We start from the raw sequence: 18,144 nt of genomic DNA, 5'->3' as shown, positions 1-18,144 counted from the left end.
ACAATACCATGCAAGGAACTCGGCTCAAACCCCCTAAACGCACACCGATGACCCTCCCTGCAAGTTCGTACGTCTTGTATCTAAATAATTTCCAAATATTAGCTAAATAAAAACGTAAAGAACGCCGATTACAATACCCAACTGACGATGTGAAGCTGGTTCCAATTATGATGGAAGTTACCAGACATTGAAGTAACTTAACCTACCTCGAGCGCTGACTTAAGATGTTGCGTGAGCACACAGCATACACTGACAGCCCGTGTCGAAAGTTGACAGTGAGTTCCCGTTGCCTCGCGCTCACAGAATTCTTCTAGAATTTTGTAGAAGTGAAGAACCAGTGGAAGCTCTTCTAGACTCCAGACAGGGCACTTTGAAGCTATGAGTTCCATTCAAGTGTACGTGTAATCCGTGCAGCTCGGGCTGAAATTATTGGGATCTGCATAGGCGCTGTTGCCAGAACCCTTGTTTTAGAATTATTACAAGACAGAGCGGAGGGACTTGCCTCGTGGATTATGAATTCTGAATTCTTCAACCAATGAATCAATACATCCGTGAGAGTGAGTTGCCACAGTCGGCTTGCTTGATGTAGAAAATCCGTGTGGAATTGAGCCAATGGAATGATCGGCGTCTTAAAGACATCACGCACGGACCCTCAAGTGCCTTAGGCCTAATGTGTATAGCGACCATACTGATTCAAGACGAGATGCATAGAAAGATGCTGAACCATACATAGAGAGAAAATACCTAAAAAAAGGGCAGAGCAAGAATAGTGTACAATCCAGAGCTGAAATCGAGAGGCCAAGACGATAATACTATGAGACATATATGCGATAAGAAAATAAGGTAAGGTTCAAGTGGGTGGGCAAGATATAGGCATGAAAATAACAAGGTACCGAGACTCGGGTTGCGAAACTTATACAATAATATAATCAGCGCATAGCGTACAACCTATAACTCCGATCAGATGGGGTTTTTCGAAATACGTAGAATGACATACTAATGAACCGAATCAGTGGGCGACCTTGTCACTCGACCATTAGTGGAGGCACTGTTGCAAATTAGCTGTAGATGGTGTTTGTGGCAGGGATGCATATCCTGCATTGGACAAGGATCGCATTTCCAGAGAAGTAACCTCCTCAGTGCTGAAAACAGGAGGCGCCAGCGATGCTTTAGCCGTCTGCGAGATCCTCCTCCAGGTCCGAGTCCTCAATGACTCGGGGAGTATCTCTGACTTTTGGGAAGGCATCTTTCGGCTTTTGCTTTGGGTGATATCGACCACCAACTTGGGAAAACATAAGCTTTCTTTTTCCTTCTCACTATGCTGCACCTTCTTGGGACAAGACATGCAAACAGGACTGGGCATTGCGATGGTGACGCCCGACGATATTGGAATGAAGACATTCGTTTTGCGAAGTTTACATTCACATTGTGAACGTGCGAGGGGGCGACGACCGCTGTCATGATCATCGTGAATGGCTCGTAAACCCATGTCAATGTGTGATGAAGAAGATATGAACGCTAGGATGGTAGAGAGCATGCTACGTCCTGCGGTGAAAACAGCCGGCATATGCTTTTTGGAGGGTTGGGCTATGGTCGACAAAATCTCGCCAGGTTGAAGCTGGGGATTGAGCGATGAAAAGGCTGACGCCCTGCTCTAGAACGGCGAAGAATGGAGAGCCAGTGTCGCCTAGATGGAGAATTGCCGAAAAAATTGCACGCATGATCGAGTTCCATATCAGCTTTATAGGTCCAAGGTCCTAACAGAGATGCGTTAGGTGATACCGGGGTAATCAAGCAACCTTTTCAAGTAAATATTAATGGAAGATGCTGAACCTATTTGTCGAGAGAAGCTTACAGTTTCAAAGGTATCGTGATTGCAAAAGTCCACAGTTGGCGACAGCCTGGGTACTGTACAGCCACCAGCCCAAGCACAATTACGGGGTCATCGAGAAATGCCGGCCCCATTCCGGGAGACCAAACAACATTCCAAATAAACCGGCCAAATCGGCGCCGTAGCACTCGGACGCTCGGTCAATCTCCGACACAGCCATAATTGCACTGCAGTTACACTTGTCACAGCCGTTGTGACAATTCCTCATTGCTTACTGCAGTTCGTCGAAAACCTGAGAGATTGGTTGAGCCCAGCATAACATAAACCGCGTTATTTTGACTGCATTGCGCAAATATATCATAGATGAATTTTTCATGAAATTATCATGTTCTGGCTCGGACTCCAAAGGATGTCTCTCCGATCGGACTAATGGTCCGACTCGGAAGGTTTGGAGACTCCAGTAAGTACCTCATTCTCATACACCAGATAGTATCCACTGATTCAGAAGCGTATTCCAGTTGCCTTTATCATAGACTTGTCATTGGCTCCAACGCCTTGATATGAATTTTCACGGGTACCGCGGCTGTTTATAATCCATAATGTAGGCCCTTCTTCTGTGTTCCCGCGATAGTCCAACTACATCGGACACTTAAAAAGATAGCGAGCTCCTCCACGCCGATCATCAGCGCTTGTTTATGAGAATTACTAGCAAAAACTGTACAGAAGTTCGAAGCTATTAAGAACACGGCAGCATAGGTAAAGATTTTTTCGCCCTCTAGGCTGAAGCGTCAGATAACCATTGACATGGATCAGACCGAACGGGAGATAAGGCGAACGTCACAACGGTCATGAAAATTTTCGCTAGCTTCCAATAGCCTTCTACGTACCTGGGTGTTATCGCACGTTCCGATCTGCAAGAATCATAACGAGGAACAGCTCAAAGATGATGAAGCGGACAGCAGACTCTGCGCTAGGAATGTTTCACTTAACCACGATCAGCTCGGATTCTAAACGGAGACCCTCCACCCTGCCTTAAGTTTCAAGAGTGGCCTTTGAAAAACCGTACGTCGATTGCGGGCTCTTGCTCAGGCGCCTTGCTTTTGTCCGCTCCAGCGCCTGAGGGGTAAGTTTAGTTTTCCGACGGCATCCCCACCAGGTCTGATCAATCGCATCATTCGCGGCTTGACGCGCCGGAAATAGGTCGTGGTGTCTAATTATTCATACAGGTCAGGTCTTCAGACAGGTCATAAAAGAAAACCCCTACTGATCCGCATCAAGCGTAGATTGTATGTACAGTGCATCATAACTCCGATCCATGGTGTCAGCACGGCAGAACGCTTCATTCTCAAAATTAGCGGAAGGGAAGGGAGCGACTTGACCTGCCGCCGTATACCCGAAAACTGATCAAACACGATTGGTCGAACCAAGATCTTCATGACGGTGATCGTTGTACACTTAATAAATAGTATGCGAGAATTGCTCTCATTAATCTCCAGGTTTTTAGGAGAATGTGCACATGTCTCGCTCAACTAGCATGTTTTTGGCTTTCAAGTTACTACTCTCGACACCAATGCCCGCGGGTGGATGTCACTCGTCATATTGATCAAGCGAGACAGGCCCAAAGTATGGTGGCGCCCTGAGAGGTGGGAACTTCACCTCTCATACACCGTTGTTGAATTGTTCTGAGAGCTGACATGATACAGATTTAATTTAATTCCGTGATAGGGACCTTTCAGCGACCCACTCAATTAACTATATTTTCTATCATGAGACAGAAAGCACACGAAATGACGTGCTACTCGGTAATCATTTGCTTCATACAATGGAGCATCGCTGAACCCCTGATAATGCCCTAACCTCTACCCCACCAAGCCACAAGCGTCTATCATAGATTTTCTCACCTCCTCCACTCCGAACATTGACTTCCCTCCTCCCGGGCACGCAGTAATGATCGGTGGCAGGCAGGTTGGCGCAGCCTTGAATATATTTTGGCTAGTGGCTTCGACAAGCTTTCGCCCCTGAGAGCCAAGTGTATCTGCCTTGGTAATGATAGCTTGTAACGTAAAATTAGTACCAGCCGAGGACTGGACATTTGCATCAAGGGATGAAAGCATGGCTTCATCTGAGGGCGTCAAGCCATGTGCGGCAGTAAGTAGGATGTAAATGCGGCATAACCTTGAAAGGGAATGAAAATTTTGAGTCGCACGTCAGTACTGATCGAAGTGTGTCAATTTAGACAGCGGTAAGCCTCACTGGTTACGAGTTTCTATATAGTGATTGAAAACCGCTCCCCATTCCGGGCGACCCCTGGCTCCGTATCCAGGGGTGTCAACAACAACGAGTTTTCCAGGATGTGCGCCTACGCGGTAGAAATTTAATGTTTGAGTACGGCCCTACATTGGGAAAGTTCGTAGCACGAAAATGTCGATAAGCAGTACGTTCGGTCAGTAATATGTCCCATTTCATTCAAGAATAAAGAACGAACCGCTTTCTTGCTAGTGAACAGCAAATCTCTGCGTCCGAGGACCGCATTAAGTAGCGTTGATTTTCCTGCGTTTGCACGTCCTTCATATTTTGTGCAATTCGTGTGTTAGCCTGTTAGCCTATATTTAAGAATCTTAAGAAGACACCAACCGGTAATAATAACCTAGTATTTGGTTAGAACTGCAACATGGGACTCTTATACACAGAGCTATACTCACTTCTGGGAGATCATGCAGCCGAGGGATTGAGGCAATGCTTCCCACTGTGGCCAAGAGCTCAGCGGACTTGGCGTCCTTAAATATGCTCTTCAAGTTGGTCCCCGAGCTGAGGTTTCGCCGAGCATGGAGCATGCATGATTTTGGGAATATCGCGACATGAAGGCCGCGTTGCATCGAATTTGCATGGGGCAGTTATCTAGGAGTCACCGAATGTAAATTGTTGAGCAACTCAAGTACTTGTGGCAGCTCACCTAGCTTTTGCGGTCTAGCTAGCCGACAATACCGAATCGCAAAGAGGGCATTGTTTGGGTCTGTTGTAATCTGAAGCTTTTGCCAAACATGAACATATACCACTGGCACTCCCTCCTCCGAGATCATCGCAAGTCTGAGATTAGCTGAAATACTGAAACATTCTGATCATGGACCCATTGGAAGGAATGGATTCGACTACGGACGACGATGCAGCGTCTCAGACAACGGAGGACGATCCTCAAGTCCCTGAAAACCATGCGCAACCACCAGCATCTGCTCAACCCCCACCCCCTCCTCAAGCCCCTCCTCCGACCACTAGTTCACGCGAAAAACCTCATTATGAGCTTCGCCACACACTCCGTGGTCATACTCAATCAATATCTGCTGTAAAGTTCAGTCCAGATGGAACTCTACTGGCCTCATGTGGTTCGTAAAATCGTATTTTGATACTTCTTCTGTTTCAATGCTATGCATACATTGTTGACACCTATTCCTTGACAATCCAATACATCCCATTAAGCCGCCGATAATGTCATCAAGATTTGGTCACCATTCACCGGAGAACTCATAAGAAATCTAAGCGGACACACCAAAGGCCTCTCCGATATCGCATGGTCCGCAGACGCCGTATATCTTGCTTCAGCTTCAGATGATACCAGTATTCGTATTTGGGATGTCGATTCTGTGCGTGAGATCAGCTTCTGTATGTTATTATAAATTGTTGATATCATCATCGAAAAAGGGTTTAACAACCAAACATCTGAGAGGACATTCCAGTTTTGTCTTCTGCGTGAATTACAACACAGCATCCAATCTCTTAGTCTCCGGCGGATGTGAAGGCGATGTGCGAATATGGAATGTCGCCAAAGGTTAGTTCAATTGGACCTTTATCAACTGCGTATCTCCATCAGGAACTATAGGGAAATGTATGAAGACACTGCACGCTCATCTTGACTATGTCACTGCCGTGCATTTCAACAGAGATGCCACTCTTATAGTTTCTTGTTCCCTAGATGGTCTCATGTGCGTTCTATTCAAGCTTCACTTTTAAATCTTGACGTTCCAATGTCATACAGTCGAATATGGAATACCACTAGTGGTCAATGCTTGAAGACCCTTGCAGAAGGTCATGATGCTATATGGTAAACAATTCTCATACTCCATGGGTTCGGACAGCTCAATCTCACTACCACATACAGTCAACATGTCCAATTCTCTCCAAACTCTAAATATATACTCTCGACAGCCCACGACAGCGCCATACGTCTATGGGATTACCATACATCTCGGTGCCTCAAAACATATGTTGGACATCGAAATGATAAATATTGTATTGCAGCTTGTTTCAGTGTTACTGGTGGAAAATGGATAGTTTCAGGAAGTGAAGATAATAAGGTGTATCTGTGGGATTTGCAGAGTCGAGAAGTGGTGCAAGTACTCGAAGGCCACGAAGGTGTTGTCGTAGCGGTTGCTGTATGTGCTCTTTTGTACGATATCGTGGTCACTGACGAATATACTTGGCTGAATCGCAGACACACCCCATCCAGAACATGATTGCATCGGGCTCTATCGAATCAGATCTGTCCATTCGAATATGGACTGACCGGGGCTCACTAGCAGTGCCATCCACCGCATGATAAATGTGGAAATTGTTGTCACGACGTCCCGCTGTACATTATTCACTGATCATTTGTCTCAGATTTTGTATTCGTACGACTTGCTTTGCGAAGCAGATTTGCATAAATTATCTGGCCCGAAGGGCTATGATATGTAGTAACATTGGACAAATATAACATCTAATGGTACAAGGTTAATGAGTGCAGTGGAATGTGGGAGATAGCATGCAAACGATCAGGGCGATCCATCAAGGCGACTACTTCACTGGCTCAGCATCTATGAGATCTGAGAAAGCAAATAGTTAGTGAGCTTCCATCATGGTAAAATTTGATTTAGTCACCTTTCGCTAGTTCTTTATCTGCATCAGTTAGTCCAGAATCATGAGCCTCAAGGAAAGCGTCGACCTAAAGTCGGATACGGTAAATATATAGCATTGTACAACAATAAAAATGAAGGCTGACCTCATCCATGACTTGATCGTCATCTTCAGGGATATCACTCTCTAGATCACTGTCACTATCGTCTCCAGCATCATCGATCGCGAACGGCGTTCTTTCCATCAATGCAGCATTCGCTGCTTTTACCATTGGCAACGGCGAAAATGCGGATGCGGCTTTGGAGCTTTGTGCTGCTTCGGCGTCGACCGCCAATGTCGATGATGACGACTTGGACGTCCCCAGAGTGTCCGTATCAGCTCCAGCGGAGCCCGACTTCATCGCAGGTGAGAGCAACGACTCGCGTGCCTTGGGCTCTTCAAGTTTCGTAAACCGCCCTATTGATGGGCGATATATAACCTAGATATATGAAAGAGTCAACATCACTAGAGATACCCCTTTATGGACTGTGATTCAAACCTGATGTCTACCGATCGTCTTCCCAACCTCGTCGGTAAGCTTGTTGAAGAACTTCTTATTGTCAGCAGTAGCAATGTTGGACCAGAGGTCACCCAAAAAGCCGTTATTTGTGGGAAGCTCTAGATCCGGAACAGGCTCCAACCTAAAAGACGCTGAAAGGTCCGTCTCAAAGAATGCCTCCAGAATCTCGTCAGCCAGCACAACCATCCGGAAACTGTAGAAAAAAATGTCAACTTCTGATGGTCTTGCAAGTAGATTATGACCCACGTTGCCAAGTTGAGGTACGGTTGGTTAGATGCAATGTGAGGCGGTGAGGATTCACCTGGTTCACCATTTTCTTGCCGGGGAAGTAGGGCGTCACCATATTCGAAAGCATTTGTCATGAATCGACTAACAGCACCCAAGTAAGCGTCTCCAATTTCATATCGGAAGATAAACTGAGAATAAAATGTCAGGAGAAGGACGCCATGATGTTAATGCTGCCTACCAAGAAAGATTCAGATAATGTAAGAACTTCGTCCTTTGTAAGATGTCCATCCTTATTTTTGTCGTGGAGGTTGAAAAACCATTCGATATTATCCATCAGATCATTGAACATGACGCCCTCTAGACCTGAAACAAGGTCCTGATAAGCCCATCCGCATTAGCGTAGAACAACAACAACAAAAAACATGACAGATGTCACCTGAAGCGACAAAGCCCCATTGCAAGACGTGTCCCAGAAATAGAAAAGGCGATCGATCAGTTCGTGCTCAGCAATTTCACGATCAACCCGTTGCTGTGTGAATAGTTTTCAAAATTATCGCCCACGATAGATTATTCACATAATTCCACACCTGAAATCCATTAATCACAACCTTGTCATCGCGTGCCCATGTCAAAATTTCGCTCAAGAAGACATGGAAGGTGCGGAGACCAACTCTGGTCTCTGGCCGATCATAGTTTCCGTCATTTGTCGTGAAGAGAGATGCAGGAGGTGCAACTGCAGGAGGAGGCGGAACAACACACATAGCCTTGTACAGAGCATCATAAATCAAGCCCGCCTGATCCTTCGTGAACCTGCCAAGGCTCTTGAGGTTTCGGATAGCTGAGCGTTTGGAGAATGATTCGATGCTGTGAATGATCTCATTTCTGAACTTTCGGCGCTCTGAAAGAATAGTATCATCCGTGATAACAGCGAATTCTCGGAAAGATACAAGTAGAAGCTCTTGGAACCGTGTGATGGCGCGTGCACGTGGATCCGACGAGTTCGGATGTGCAGACTCTCCCAATGAAGCAAAGTACTCGCGCATCAGGCTGTAGACATATTAGGCGGGTGGACGAGTAACCAAAGTAAGAATATACTTACTTCAGGAAACCGCCATCGTCTTGTATCTGCAACAGCTTCTCACCGTTTATCTTGAGCACGGCTAAAAAAAGGTGATGAGAGAAAAGAACACGATCGGTACATAAGTAAGCACTGACCAAGCCTATAAATACGTTAGATCCAGAATTGTGAACAGATGAACAAAGACTTACCCAACCTGAAACAAGACTTTTGGGCCCATACAGAAGAAACAGTCGACTATGCGGAAAGCAAAGACCATGGGCATGCTGTTGATGAAGCTGTATATACAATAATTAGCACAAAGTTCAGAAGAAACAGCGAGTGCATATATGAATGAACTGACAGACTTAAGAACCATGGCAGAGATGCCACTGATAGTTGCACATCAACTACTTGGAAGTGATCATGGATAATGGGTAGGCAGCGATGAACAAGAGATTCAAATACACGCTGATCAAGCAAAGTTCCATGCATGGAAGGACTGAAAAATAGCTTTTAGTCTAGTAGTTATTTTTCTACGGGAAGAACAAACCTGTAGTAGCCAGGAAGAAGCCTATCGCAAAGGACTTCAAGTAACCAAAAGGCTTGTTCTTCTGACATGTATCTATGAACTTGGTGAGCGTGAGTCACTAAGCAATCTGGATAAGACCGAGTTACATCAGAATTGCGGCGGCAAGAATATTCATGGCCTAGGAAGGATACACAATGAAATTCCTTGCCCAGAATGAAAAAAGAACTATACCTGACAATACCCCACCTCGGGGTTTCTGAAGGAATAGGCTTGAAGTACCCGTCGAAGAGCATTGATACCGTCCTCACTCTGATAACCAGCATATTCAGGCAGACTACGATGTAAATCTTTCTCAATATCCTCGGTACTCGTGCTAGTTCTCCCTTTGTTTTCTTCCAATAGCCTCTCGTAAAGGCCAGGGTTGGCAAAACGAAGGTACAAAGAGCCAGAAAGTGTCTCCCACATCTCTCCTCTTAGTCGATTTGGCAGACCTACTTGCACCAACCGAGTGCATTGCGGGTATCTTAGTAGTGTGAGATTGCGCCCATGCGCTGAATTCTTTGGTCAACACCATCTTTGCCAAAATTTCTGCCAATCTCACTCACCGCGTAGATAGGTCGTCCATAGTTTGACTTTCGAAGCTTCTCGAAGTCTGTAGCTTTATCCTCAGAGCTGAATAACGCGAGAAAAGGACACTTAGCCCACTTTTTTGCATCTCCTGGAAACTTGAAACGAAGTCCCAGCCCTCCATGGTATTCCATCTCGACAGGAGGAGAACCTTCCTTGGCATCATTGATCAAGCTACCGTCTTCCCTTTCGTTATCCGGTGCGGTTGAGGATGTAGACACGAGCACCTCCGAGTAACACGTCCTAACAAAACCTTTCACAGCTTTCATCTGCCCTTTCTGCAGCTCAACTTTCAGCGCCTCGCGAAGGAGAGAGCAAAACGCATCGGCTGTAGGTCTCAGCGAAGTCAACTGGACGATCTGAAAAGCAGATACATGTCAGCAAAAATGGAAGCCACACACACGCCAACCAGCCATAGCGCTCACAATCTTCATCCCATGCCAGGTGGATAAACTCAGTGCATAGATCCCAGCACGTGCGTTCAACCGTTCAACTCGTCGAATGGTCGAAAGTGGTAGTGTGAACCGCACCGACTTTCGATCTAAAGACGTAAAGGCGAGATATGGTGGAATCAAATGCAGTTTCCCTGCCTATCACGATAGTGAGTACGCGCTCTGTGGTTTGGGTGATGGATTAAGAACTTACATATGAGTCCTCCTCCCCTTGAACACCCATACTCAGAACAGCATTGATCTCCATCTTTTCGGGCTCCTCCAAGTCCAACTTCTCTGATACAGGTCCCAAGGTAGGTTCAGGGATAGAGAAGAATATATGCGTGAGCTGCTCCTTCGTTGGGTCCTTGAAGTCCCGGAGCTGGGTCGATATTGTCGACATGTTGAATAGCTATCGCCTCAACCACCCTATAAATTCAGGAGATACGGCCTGCTTTCGAATACGAACGCAAGTGTATGGATGGCAATATGCAGGAAAATGTACAGTCAGATATGAACTGAAAAGCAAGGTTGAGGTATGACTGCAACCTGTGGATGTAGCCTTACCGTAACTGAGTAGACTGTCCCACTTTGTAGTGGCCCGGCTAATCTACATCAAGTCCGAATCAGGATACCGTGGGACCGGCGCTCTGCAGTGATTGACAGACACAGGGCAGAACTTGGACACTGCATTTCGAACATTCGCTATCCTACGGTACATGTGGCTCCCAAAATTCCGGTAAAGACTGCAGTACTACAGATAAAGTAGTGGTATATATTAATATTATATGAACTTCATCCTCTAAATCAGCACTACCCATGGAAAATGCCCCCTGAAGAAAGCACTGGAAAAAAATCCATAGCCACCGTGGAAAAACATTCGATCCCATCTGCATACCCTCGATATCACAATAGCGTCAATGCAAAAACAACATTAGCAAGTGGAAAATGCGAGAATATAGCCTATAAATATGGTATTGTACTTGACCCCGATGACGACAACAAAAGACAGAAAGCGTTCAGCGAAAGATCTTGATCGTGCATTCGTGACTTGTCGTTACCAGAATCGATTGCTCTCGAGAGACATGTTATGAGCCAAACGAAGCAAGACGACGTTTGATGTCAGACTTGACCACTATAGAAGCAAACATAACGTTAGCTAATTCCTTCTTGGTGCTTCTCTGTTCACTTACCCCGTTACCGATCAAAATCTGTGCCCTTGATGCCACAAACATATCCAACCCATGAGCGACATATTTTTCCTCCCAAGTTAGCTGAAGATCCCTGCTGCTTCCCACATGATCCCAGTTCCCTGAACTTTTTATCGACGTTTTGAGCTCCTCCACCCATGGAACAGCACCATTCGTCATGATGTACACATATCTGAGAGGATCCACAGACGCCGCTACCACAGCCTTTACTTTCTCCACAATCTGTTCAATGGACGGATAACAGCGCTGGATGTACATGTTCATGTTCGCCTCGGACGTCTCGCCCCACCCTCCGTCCGTCGGCCGCACGAACGTGTCAGGCAACTCTGGTAATGTATTCCATGCATTCCAATCGGCAGACCAGTTGGCGAGGTGTTGACAGTGGTTCTCGAAATCTCCTCGACGCACATGAAGGGCGAGAAGGCCAGGGATGGGTTGGTTGTAGTCCTCCTCTGGGGATCTGAACACGGCTGGAAGGGATGACGAAGGCTGGAAAAGGTGCCTATTCGACTCATAGGCTGCGTAAACAAGGGGTGACCATCCCCAGTTTGTGACCACTGGGTTGTGAACAAGTAGGGGAAAGACCGATAGCACTCGTTTTCTGTTACCAAATATCCTTTTTTTAAAATTAGCCAGACGAAGAAAATGGGATCATGTCTAACCCCCCAGACACCAGACAAAAGGCCAAAAACACTTACCAGAACTCGAATATCGTATTGCTGTGCACGTCCAGCTCAATACAGTCGTCGTCCATGGAGTTTATCTTATCAAGCCACAGATTGAAAACTTGAAGGGCAGAAACATCGTCATCGAATCTGACATGTTCGGTGTTAATTATCGATGTATCGATGATTGTAGGGTTTGGGCAGACTTTGTTAAAGTAGTCTTTCGAAACAGCCCGAGGAGCGTCGTCGCCATCAGGGAATTCACCACCGACGAGAGGTCCTATATAGCCTTGGTTAGCGCACATTAAGAAATGAACAGCAATATGTATATCTTACCACCCACGAGCGCCGACAAGGGTATGCGAGAGGGTATAAGTTTTCCATTAAAATCCGAGTAAATTGTACCATCCTTTCTCCAGATATAGTCGTCGAATACATATCTGAGCACGACAGACTCGGTCAACATGACTTTCTCTCTTACTTGTTAAAAAACTTACGAGCGCTTAGTCTCGTGGGCCAGAAGCGCTACCATGATGATGTCCTGCATCACATTGCCCCACCCCGAACCTATTATATACATGAGCTGATTCTAGTCTCATCGATAGCATTCTACATACTATGTGCATGGTTCGCAGCCCAAAGGTACTTGATTGGCTTTTTCTCGTACTCATTGTAGTGCGTCAGGTGCTGTTCCTGTTTGCGAAATTGCTTGTAAAGAGGAGGGAGACGTTGACCAAGCAAATCTTGCTGAAACACCAGGGCGACGGAAGCGATGAATGCTAGGATGACGAGGGCGAGAATGCGTATTCCACGCTTTGTGAGGCGGTAGGACGACATCTTGCGAGGATTTGAGGAAGTGAATAAGGGTAATCGTGGGCCGTTATCCGGTTTGGTACTCAGGTTCTTATGAGGGCCATGCTGGAATTCGGCCGGTGTGATGAGCGCCTGCGAATAGGAAAAAAGCGGCGAGAGTCAACCGGACGTAAAATTCTCAGCATTTAGATGTAAGACAACGGTGGGATATTGACGAGAAGCTCACCCCGACGGGAAAGATGGACATCTTGCAAGGTTGGCAAGAAGATAAAAATGAAAGTGCGCGGTTCCAAGGCACTTTTTCCTCCCAAGCAAAACACAACGGTTATAAGTAGTTATAGGCTAAGCTGAAGTAGCTCCCATGGCACTAGAAGACTGCGGGATGACATGTGGTTTCTTGTTTCGTAAAGAATCAGATGCGACGAGTGTGAAGATGGGATAAGCACTGCCATTGCCCTAAGCCTTCTGATTCGGATTTCCAGTACAATGGTAGTTGACAGTCCTGCATGGGTGATCGCTGGGCGTAAATGTCTGATGTAGTGGCGTCGACAGCCGTGAAGCCGGCTTTGGTTATTGGCATCGCTGCAGCATTACCTTACCTGAGTGAATCAAGGAAGTTGAGAGCAAAGACAAGAATACGCCATAGCACCACCTGTGTGTATTTGACGACAAGAATACAGAACTTCACAAGCAACACAGCGCAGCAACATCGCTGCCTGGGAGAAAGAGCGCAGTCTTCAAGTTGCTCAGTTGCCCAATCGGTTTATCCGGCTATTCATAAGATTACCACAGCGGTGAACTACGCCCGATGAACGAAAACATTCACCTATATAAGAAAACATCTCTCAAGAGGTAAAATATCATAACACACTCTAATCATCATAGCCTTGATCATTGCTTGTCGTTGGCATCCACTGAACAGCTACATGTACATACACAGCAGGCCCCCAATAACAGAATAAAAGAGCGTGCAACGAGAAGGAAATTTACTTTAAAACACCAGATCTGAGATCTGTCACTCGTAGTACATCATCCCCGATTCTGCAGGAACCGAGCCCTCGCCTTCTCCATCGACTCTCGGATTTCAGGACTTTGCCATGCACTTTCATCTTCTCGGAAACTAGAGCTCACGTTTCCAAACATATCCGATTCAACTGACGGTCCTCGAGGTATTTGTCGAGGCGTACTTGGAATGGGGAAACCAGATGCTCCAGACAGCGAAGGTGAGTGCAATGAAGTTACACTTGCATTGAATCGGCTTTTTCTGGGTGAAGCACTGGGTTGGGGAGATGCAAAGCCGGACGAAGAGTATGAAGGAGGGATAGGGATATTTCGTGGCTTATGCGATCGTCGTATTGAACCTCGCCGTGAAGACGGTCCTGCCGTCGCCTGATCAACCTCTTCCCATGCACCACTTCCATCGTCCACCTCGTCCTCTTTCGAATCGCTCATCACCACAACCTCCTTCTGCAGTGCCTTCTGCCCTTCCTGTATCAGCTGTGACAATTTACCACCAATCCAGTCCATCTCGTCTTCTTCTTGATCGATGGGATCGACATGGGAGAAATCAAACTCGGGCTGAGGAGGAGGGACAAGAGCAGGAGAAGAGCTTCGTGGAGGGGTGATAGCGTGCGTGCGAGTGCGAGTCTTGCGGTGTCGGATAGTAGGGCGTTTAGCCGAGGCAGGTGTATGCCGCGTTTTTCGACTTTTCGGTGTGGGAGGTGTGACCTGAATTTCCTGGGCAGACGACAGAATATATGTGAACAAGGAAATGTCGAAAAGCTTGCAGAGTACTTACGTGTGGTGGGACCCAGTCCCCTTGTTGGTATGGTGGTGGTGGAGGTAGTTGCTCCGATTCTTTGCCTCGGTCCCGCCAGCTGAAAAGCCTCAAACCACTTTAGCAAGCTCAGCTGCACGATATGATTAGGCGGTACTTACAGACGATATACAGTGAGACCGACTGCGGTCCCGATAAGAGCAGCGCTCAGCGCTGTCGATACGATAGAGCCCGCAAGAGTGCGACGGCGCTTTGCGGGTGGTAGTTCTACATGGATGATGATAATAAAGTTGAAGTTGAGTAACATGAACGACAGTGGGTGGATAGAAGATAAGAGAGAGAAAAGGGAGAGAAAGTTGATTTTTAAAATCTAACGTGATCCAACGCCTGGAAAACGCGTGCAGTGGCAGAGCCGACACGCGGAATTCGCGCGATGCTTCATATACACTACGGATGTGATCCTTCACGCTTACCTGCGCCCAGGTCTTCTGCTGCTGTTTGAGTGTCTTCACAGGCCATATCGCGGTATTTTGCAGGGGTGTCGAGATAACCGCGAGATGAGGCTGCGCTTGTTGTGGCCTGGCTTGGTTCTGGGATGGATGGGACCCAGCCTCGTTTTCTGGAGAGAGGAGCGGGAGGCGATAAGGAAGGAATGGGAGAGATGCGTCTTGGAAGGACAGCGACTTTATTACGTTGCGCGCCATGAAGACTGCCAGTCCCAGTCCGGGCATTCCATGACTCCGATTGGGCCGCTCGAGTCGAAAACGGATTCTGCATGCCTGGAACAGACAGGCTGAATGTAAAGGGAAACGGCATCACAGTAAAATCGTTATATGAGGATTGCAGTGAATATGCAGACAGACTTTATCCAAGAAATAAGCAGCAAGGCTGTAGATAAGTAAAATCAGTCACAAGCGTTCTTATGCCTCGAGGCCATCCAGTCTGAATTCACCTTCGACGCATTCCTCGTAAAATGTGCGTGGGAATAGATGACACATACCTGTCCCCATCTGGACCACCCTTCTCCGATCGTTTACTAGTACAGGCCGAGACTCATCATGAACACTTTGGACGACGAATGGGACCCAGACGACGAAGAAGGCGATGCATACGACGGCGTACGTTTATTTGCTATGCATTGCAGCAAATGTCACTCACCATAGTACAGCGAACAAAGAAACGTAGAAAAATAATCACCAAGCGGGCGAGAGTCAAGTCTGAGACGAGAGCCTCTTCAGTGGCGCTCAGCCCAATCATAGACTTTTTCTGCCATGCCAATAGCACTCCAGAGCACTATCCGGATGAGCCCCAGCCTGCCTTTGAGGAAACATTCGACGCTTTCCTAGCCGATTGCCTCGAAGTGCGTGATCATCTCCAGGACCAGGAAAGCGAGCTCAGTCCACCCGTGAGTCTTCAATCTTCCGCAAGTCATCCCGCTCATTCTTATCTGGGGTATAGGGTGAACTACTCCGCCCTCTGTCACGATACGAAGTCTCAGCACTCATCGAACATGTGCAGAAATCTCTACCTGCACACCCCATATTACCCACCCAGCCCATCGCTCTCCGAAAACTCAAAGTACACCGCGTACGCTCATGTCTCCCGCCTCACACCTCTTCTTAGCTAAAAGTGCTACTCTGAATAGGAAAGACGCATAGCAGGTGTGCCTGATCCCCGGAAGGACTCCACCACCGGTCCTCTCGTTCCGCTTACTCCTGTAAAGCCAGAGCCAGCCGTGAATGACGCGGTTCTCAGCGCTCTATATTCCATCCGTACCACACGATACGACCGCTCTTTTTTATCCAGACTCTGTGGTCATCGAAAACCGAAACAGCCTGGTCTTCTCGCCGTCGACTGGGAAACGCAGTCACCGTGGATGAATCTCATGACTGACATCCGCGACCACTTCTCGCTTGCACAGTAAGCTGTTTTGCCTTGGTTTTTTTAATGATGTGTCAACCACTCTCTGACCTTCATCAACTCAGCCCAGAACGAGAGCAGCCAGAAGAAGATTTAGCGCCAATAACATACAGCTCGCTCCAGCGCTCGCACCTCGAGCAAGTCCATGATCTGTTGAGAAGGTCATTCTGGGAAGGCGTTGACGGTATGTCGCCTGAAATCACTCCTGATATTCCTTATTCCCAACTTGCAACGTAGTGAGCGATTCCTTTCAACATTCCCCAGAACGGTGTACGGTTGTCGCAGCATATAAAAATCTCGTCGTCGGAGCAGCCTTGCTGAGCTCTCCCCAAGAAACATACATCACGTACCTATCTGTTAGAGCAGGGTGGGATAATTCACAAATAGCAACGTAGGTCACACTTCCGCTACGGTCTTTGTTCACGCCGCCTTCTCATTTTTTCATCAATTCCCTAAAGGACAATGTTGTACCATCTGATATCACTCAATCCAAACAAGGACATCACTCTTCATGTATCTGCCAGCAATCCCGCAGTGGTAAGTCATGCCCCTGGTCACCTTACTCCCCACCGCCCCTCTCCACTAATGCATAGTTCTTCCACATCAGTTACTGTACAATCGCTTCGGGTTCAAAGCTGAAGAGTTCGTAGCTGGATTCTATGAGGACTATCTTGACCCCCAATCGCGAATGTCAAAGAACGCGCTCAGGCTGCGATTACGACGGTGAAAACTCGGCTGAAAGTGCCTAGCCCTGTTGTGATCGCCTCTCCGGCCACTTGATAAAGCTGCAGGAACGTTCAAAGGTCGTCTGATCGCTCTGATCTTTATTCCTTCAGGCTTCACGTGTCGTTCCGTAGGCAGTGCAACGCTTGCTATGGTGCCTGTTCTAAAGGCGATACACACACTGCCTCCCGGTGTTTCGTGTATCTCGTTGCCGTCCGCACGCCGCTCGCAGGACTTTCACATCAGGGTAGAGAGTTACTCTTTAAAAGAGCTATATTTCCACAATGGATACAGGTAGTAGTAATGACATGGGGAAGCATGACCTTCCATGAGTGAGTTTAAGTCCGATTGATTACCAAAACAAAGAAAGGAATGAGAGAGGCGAAATCCAGCACCGATACATTGAAAGAAAAACTGAGATCATAGACGAGTGACGGCCTTGGAATCGAGCGGCATACCTGGAATTATTCATATGTGAACGTTGTCTCACTATCAACCACCCATATTGGAGATGAGAGGACGTACCAGTAGGATCAATGCCATTGCGGGCAAGAATCTGGTTATGCCGTATCAACCTTGCTTGATCGAACCTAGCGACATTTCGTGAATACAGTCCATAGCATCTCTCAAACCATCGCAAAAAAAAAAAAGGGACTCACGTCACTCGTTCTCTCCGCATGATCTCCATCACCTCCTGAGTACCACGCTCGTCCAACCCTGCTCGTGAGTCCCCGTCGTGAATATTAGCCTCGATATCGAACATATTGGACGACAGGCCTGCATCAGCTTGGCTCGAGAATGTCGATAGTGGGGCGTAATGGTTCAGACTGGGGAAGAGGGACCTCACTTTACTGGGAACATGAGGTATTATGGTAGCGCGGTA

The 18,144-nt window shown here is 47.1% G+C and overlaps 8 protein-coding genes across 8 annotated transcripts; 2 read left to right on the top strand and 6 right to left on the bottom strand.

The window, feature by feature from the left end:
- Positions 1–661: 661 nt before the first annotated feature.
- Positions 662–2,133, bottom strand: SERLADRAFT_476943 (uncharacterized protein; the record flags this gene model as incomplete). The annotated part of the gene is made up of 2 exons (XM_007322497.1): positions 662–948; positions 998–2,133. The coding sequence occupies one exon, from the start codon at positions 1,565–1,567 to the stop codon at positions 1,037–1,039; it is 531 nt and encodes a 176-aa protein (XP_007322559.1).
- A 35-nt stretch (positions 2,134–2,168) lies between these two features.
- Positions 2,169–2,836, bottom strand: SERLADRAFT_399608 (uncharacterized protein; the record flags this gene model as incomplete). Its single annotated transcript, XM_007322496.1, has 4 exons — positions 2,169–2,291; positions 2,350–2,432; positions 2,489–2,587; positions 2,645–2,836. The coding sequence occupies 3 exons, from the start codon at positions 2,512–2,514 to the stop codon at positions 2,215–2,217; spliced, it is 186 nt and encodes a 61-aa protein (XP_007322558.1).
- Positions 2,837–3,334: 498 nt separating this feature from the next.
- On the bottom strand, positions 3,335–4,836 carry SERLADRAFT_476942 (uncharacterized protein; the record flags this gene model as incomplete). The annotated part of the gene is made up of 7 exons (XM_007322495.1): positions 3,335–3,474; positions 3,535–4,006; positions 4,085–4,224; positions 4,317–4,396; positions 4,466–4,478; positions 4,534–4,729; positions 4,785–4,836. The coding sequence occupies 5 exons, from the start codon at positions 4,705–4,707 to the stop codon at positions 3,691–3,693; spliced, it is 723 nt and encodes a 240-aa protein (XP_007322557.1).
- A 281-nt stretch (positions 4,837–5,117) lies between these two features.
- SERLADRAFT_335476 (uncharacterized protein) lies at positions 5,118–6,243 on the top strand (the record flags this gene model as incomplete). The annotated part of the gene is made up of 6 exons (XM_007322494.1): positions 5,118–5,211; positions 5,306–5,469; positions 5,528–5,654; positions 5,706–5,808; positions 5,862–5,927; positions 5,985–6,243. Coding segments are annotated over 6 exons (813 nt in total), but the record flags the coding sequence as incomplete, so codon positions are not given.
- SERLADRAFT_452682 (uncharacterized protein) lies at positions 6,205–10,555 on the bottom strand (the record flags this gene model as incomplete). The annotated part of the gene is made up of 20 exons (XM_007322493.1): positions 6,205–6,253; positions 6,303–6,687; positions 6,743–6,806; positions 6,864–7,196; positions 7,257–7,470; positions 7,524–7,693; positions 7,744–7,881; positions 7,942–8,034; positions 8,093–8,552; positions 8,605–8,665; positions 8,721–8,725; positions 8,775–8,861; positions 8,927–9,064; positions 9,116–9,187; positions 9,241–9,272; positions 9,326–9,645; positions 9,700–9,746; positions 9,800–10,080; positions 10,147–10,311; positions 10,367–10,555. 19 exons carry the CDS (start codon positions 10,553–10,555, stop codon positions 6,659–6,661), a joined length of 2,898 nt encoding a protein of 965 aa, XP_007322555.1.
- A 261-nt stretch (positions 10,556–10,816) lies between these two features.
- SERLADRAFT_476930 (uncharacterized protein) lies at positions 10,817–13,150 on the bottom strand (the record flags this gene model as incomplete). Its single annotated transcript, XM_007322492.1, has 7 exons — positions 10,817–11,287; positions 11,346–11,979; positions 12,062–12,308; positions 12,365–12,468; positions 12,526–12,595; positions 12,646–12,973; positions 13,068–13,150. 7 exons carry the CDS (start codon positions 13,086–13,088, stop codon positions 11,210–11,212), a joined length of 1,482 nt encoding a protein of 493 aa, XP_007322554.1.
- A 538-nt stretch (positions 13,151–13,688) lies between these two features.
- Positions 13,689–15,556, bottom strand: SERLADRAFT_476927 (uncharacterized protein; the record flags this gene model as incomplete). Its single annotated transcript, XM_007322491.1, has 4 exons — positions 13,689–14,578; positions 14,640–14,727; positions 14,780–14,885; positions 15,092–15,556. 4 exons carry the CDS (start codon positions 15,432–15,434, stop codon positions 13,871–13,873), a joined length of 1,245 nt encoding a protein of 414 aa, XP_007322553.1.
- A 105-nt stretch (positions 15,557–15,661) lies between these two features.
- On the top strand, positions 15,662–17,922 carry SERLADRAFT_476924 (uncharacterized protein; the record flags this gene model as incomplete). Its single annotated transcript, XM_007322490.1, has 8 exons — positions 15,662–15,736; positions 15,787–16,023; positions 16,077–16,205; positions 16,264–16,538; positions 16,604–16,722; positions 16,776–16,929; positions 16,997–17,075; positions 17,146–17,922. The coding sequence occupies 8 exons, from the start codon at positions 15,677–15,679 to the stop codon at positions 17,263–17,265; spliced, it is 1,173 nt and encodes a 390-aa protein (XP_007322552.1).
- Positions 17,923–18,144: the final 222 nt, after the last annotated feature.

Source organism: Serpula lacrymans, assembly GCF_000218685.1.
Source record: "Serpula lacrymans var. lacrymans S7.9 unplaced genomic scaffold SERLAscaffold_13, whole genome shotgun sequence".
Taxonomy (NCBI): domain Eukaryota; kingdom Fungi; phylum Basidiomycota; class Agaricomycetes; order Boletales; family Serpulaceae; genus Serpula; species Serpula lacrymans.
Note: the sequence above shows the minus strand (reverse complement) of the source record. Positions and strands in the feature narration are given on the sequence as shown.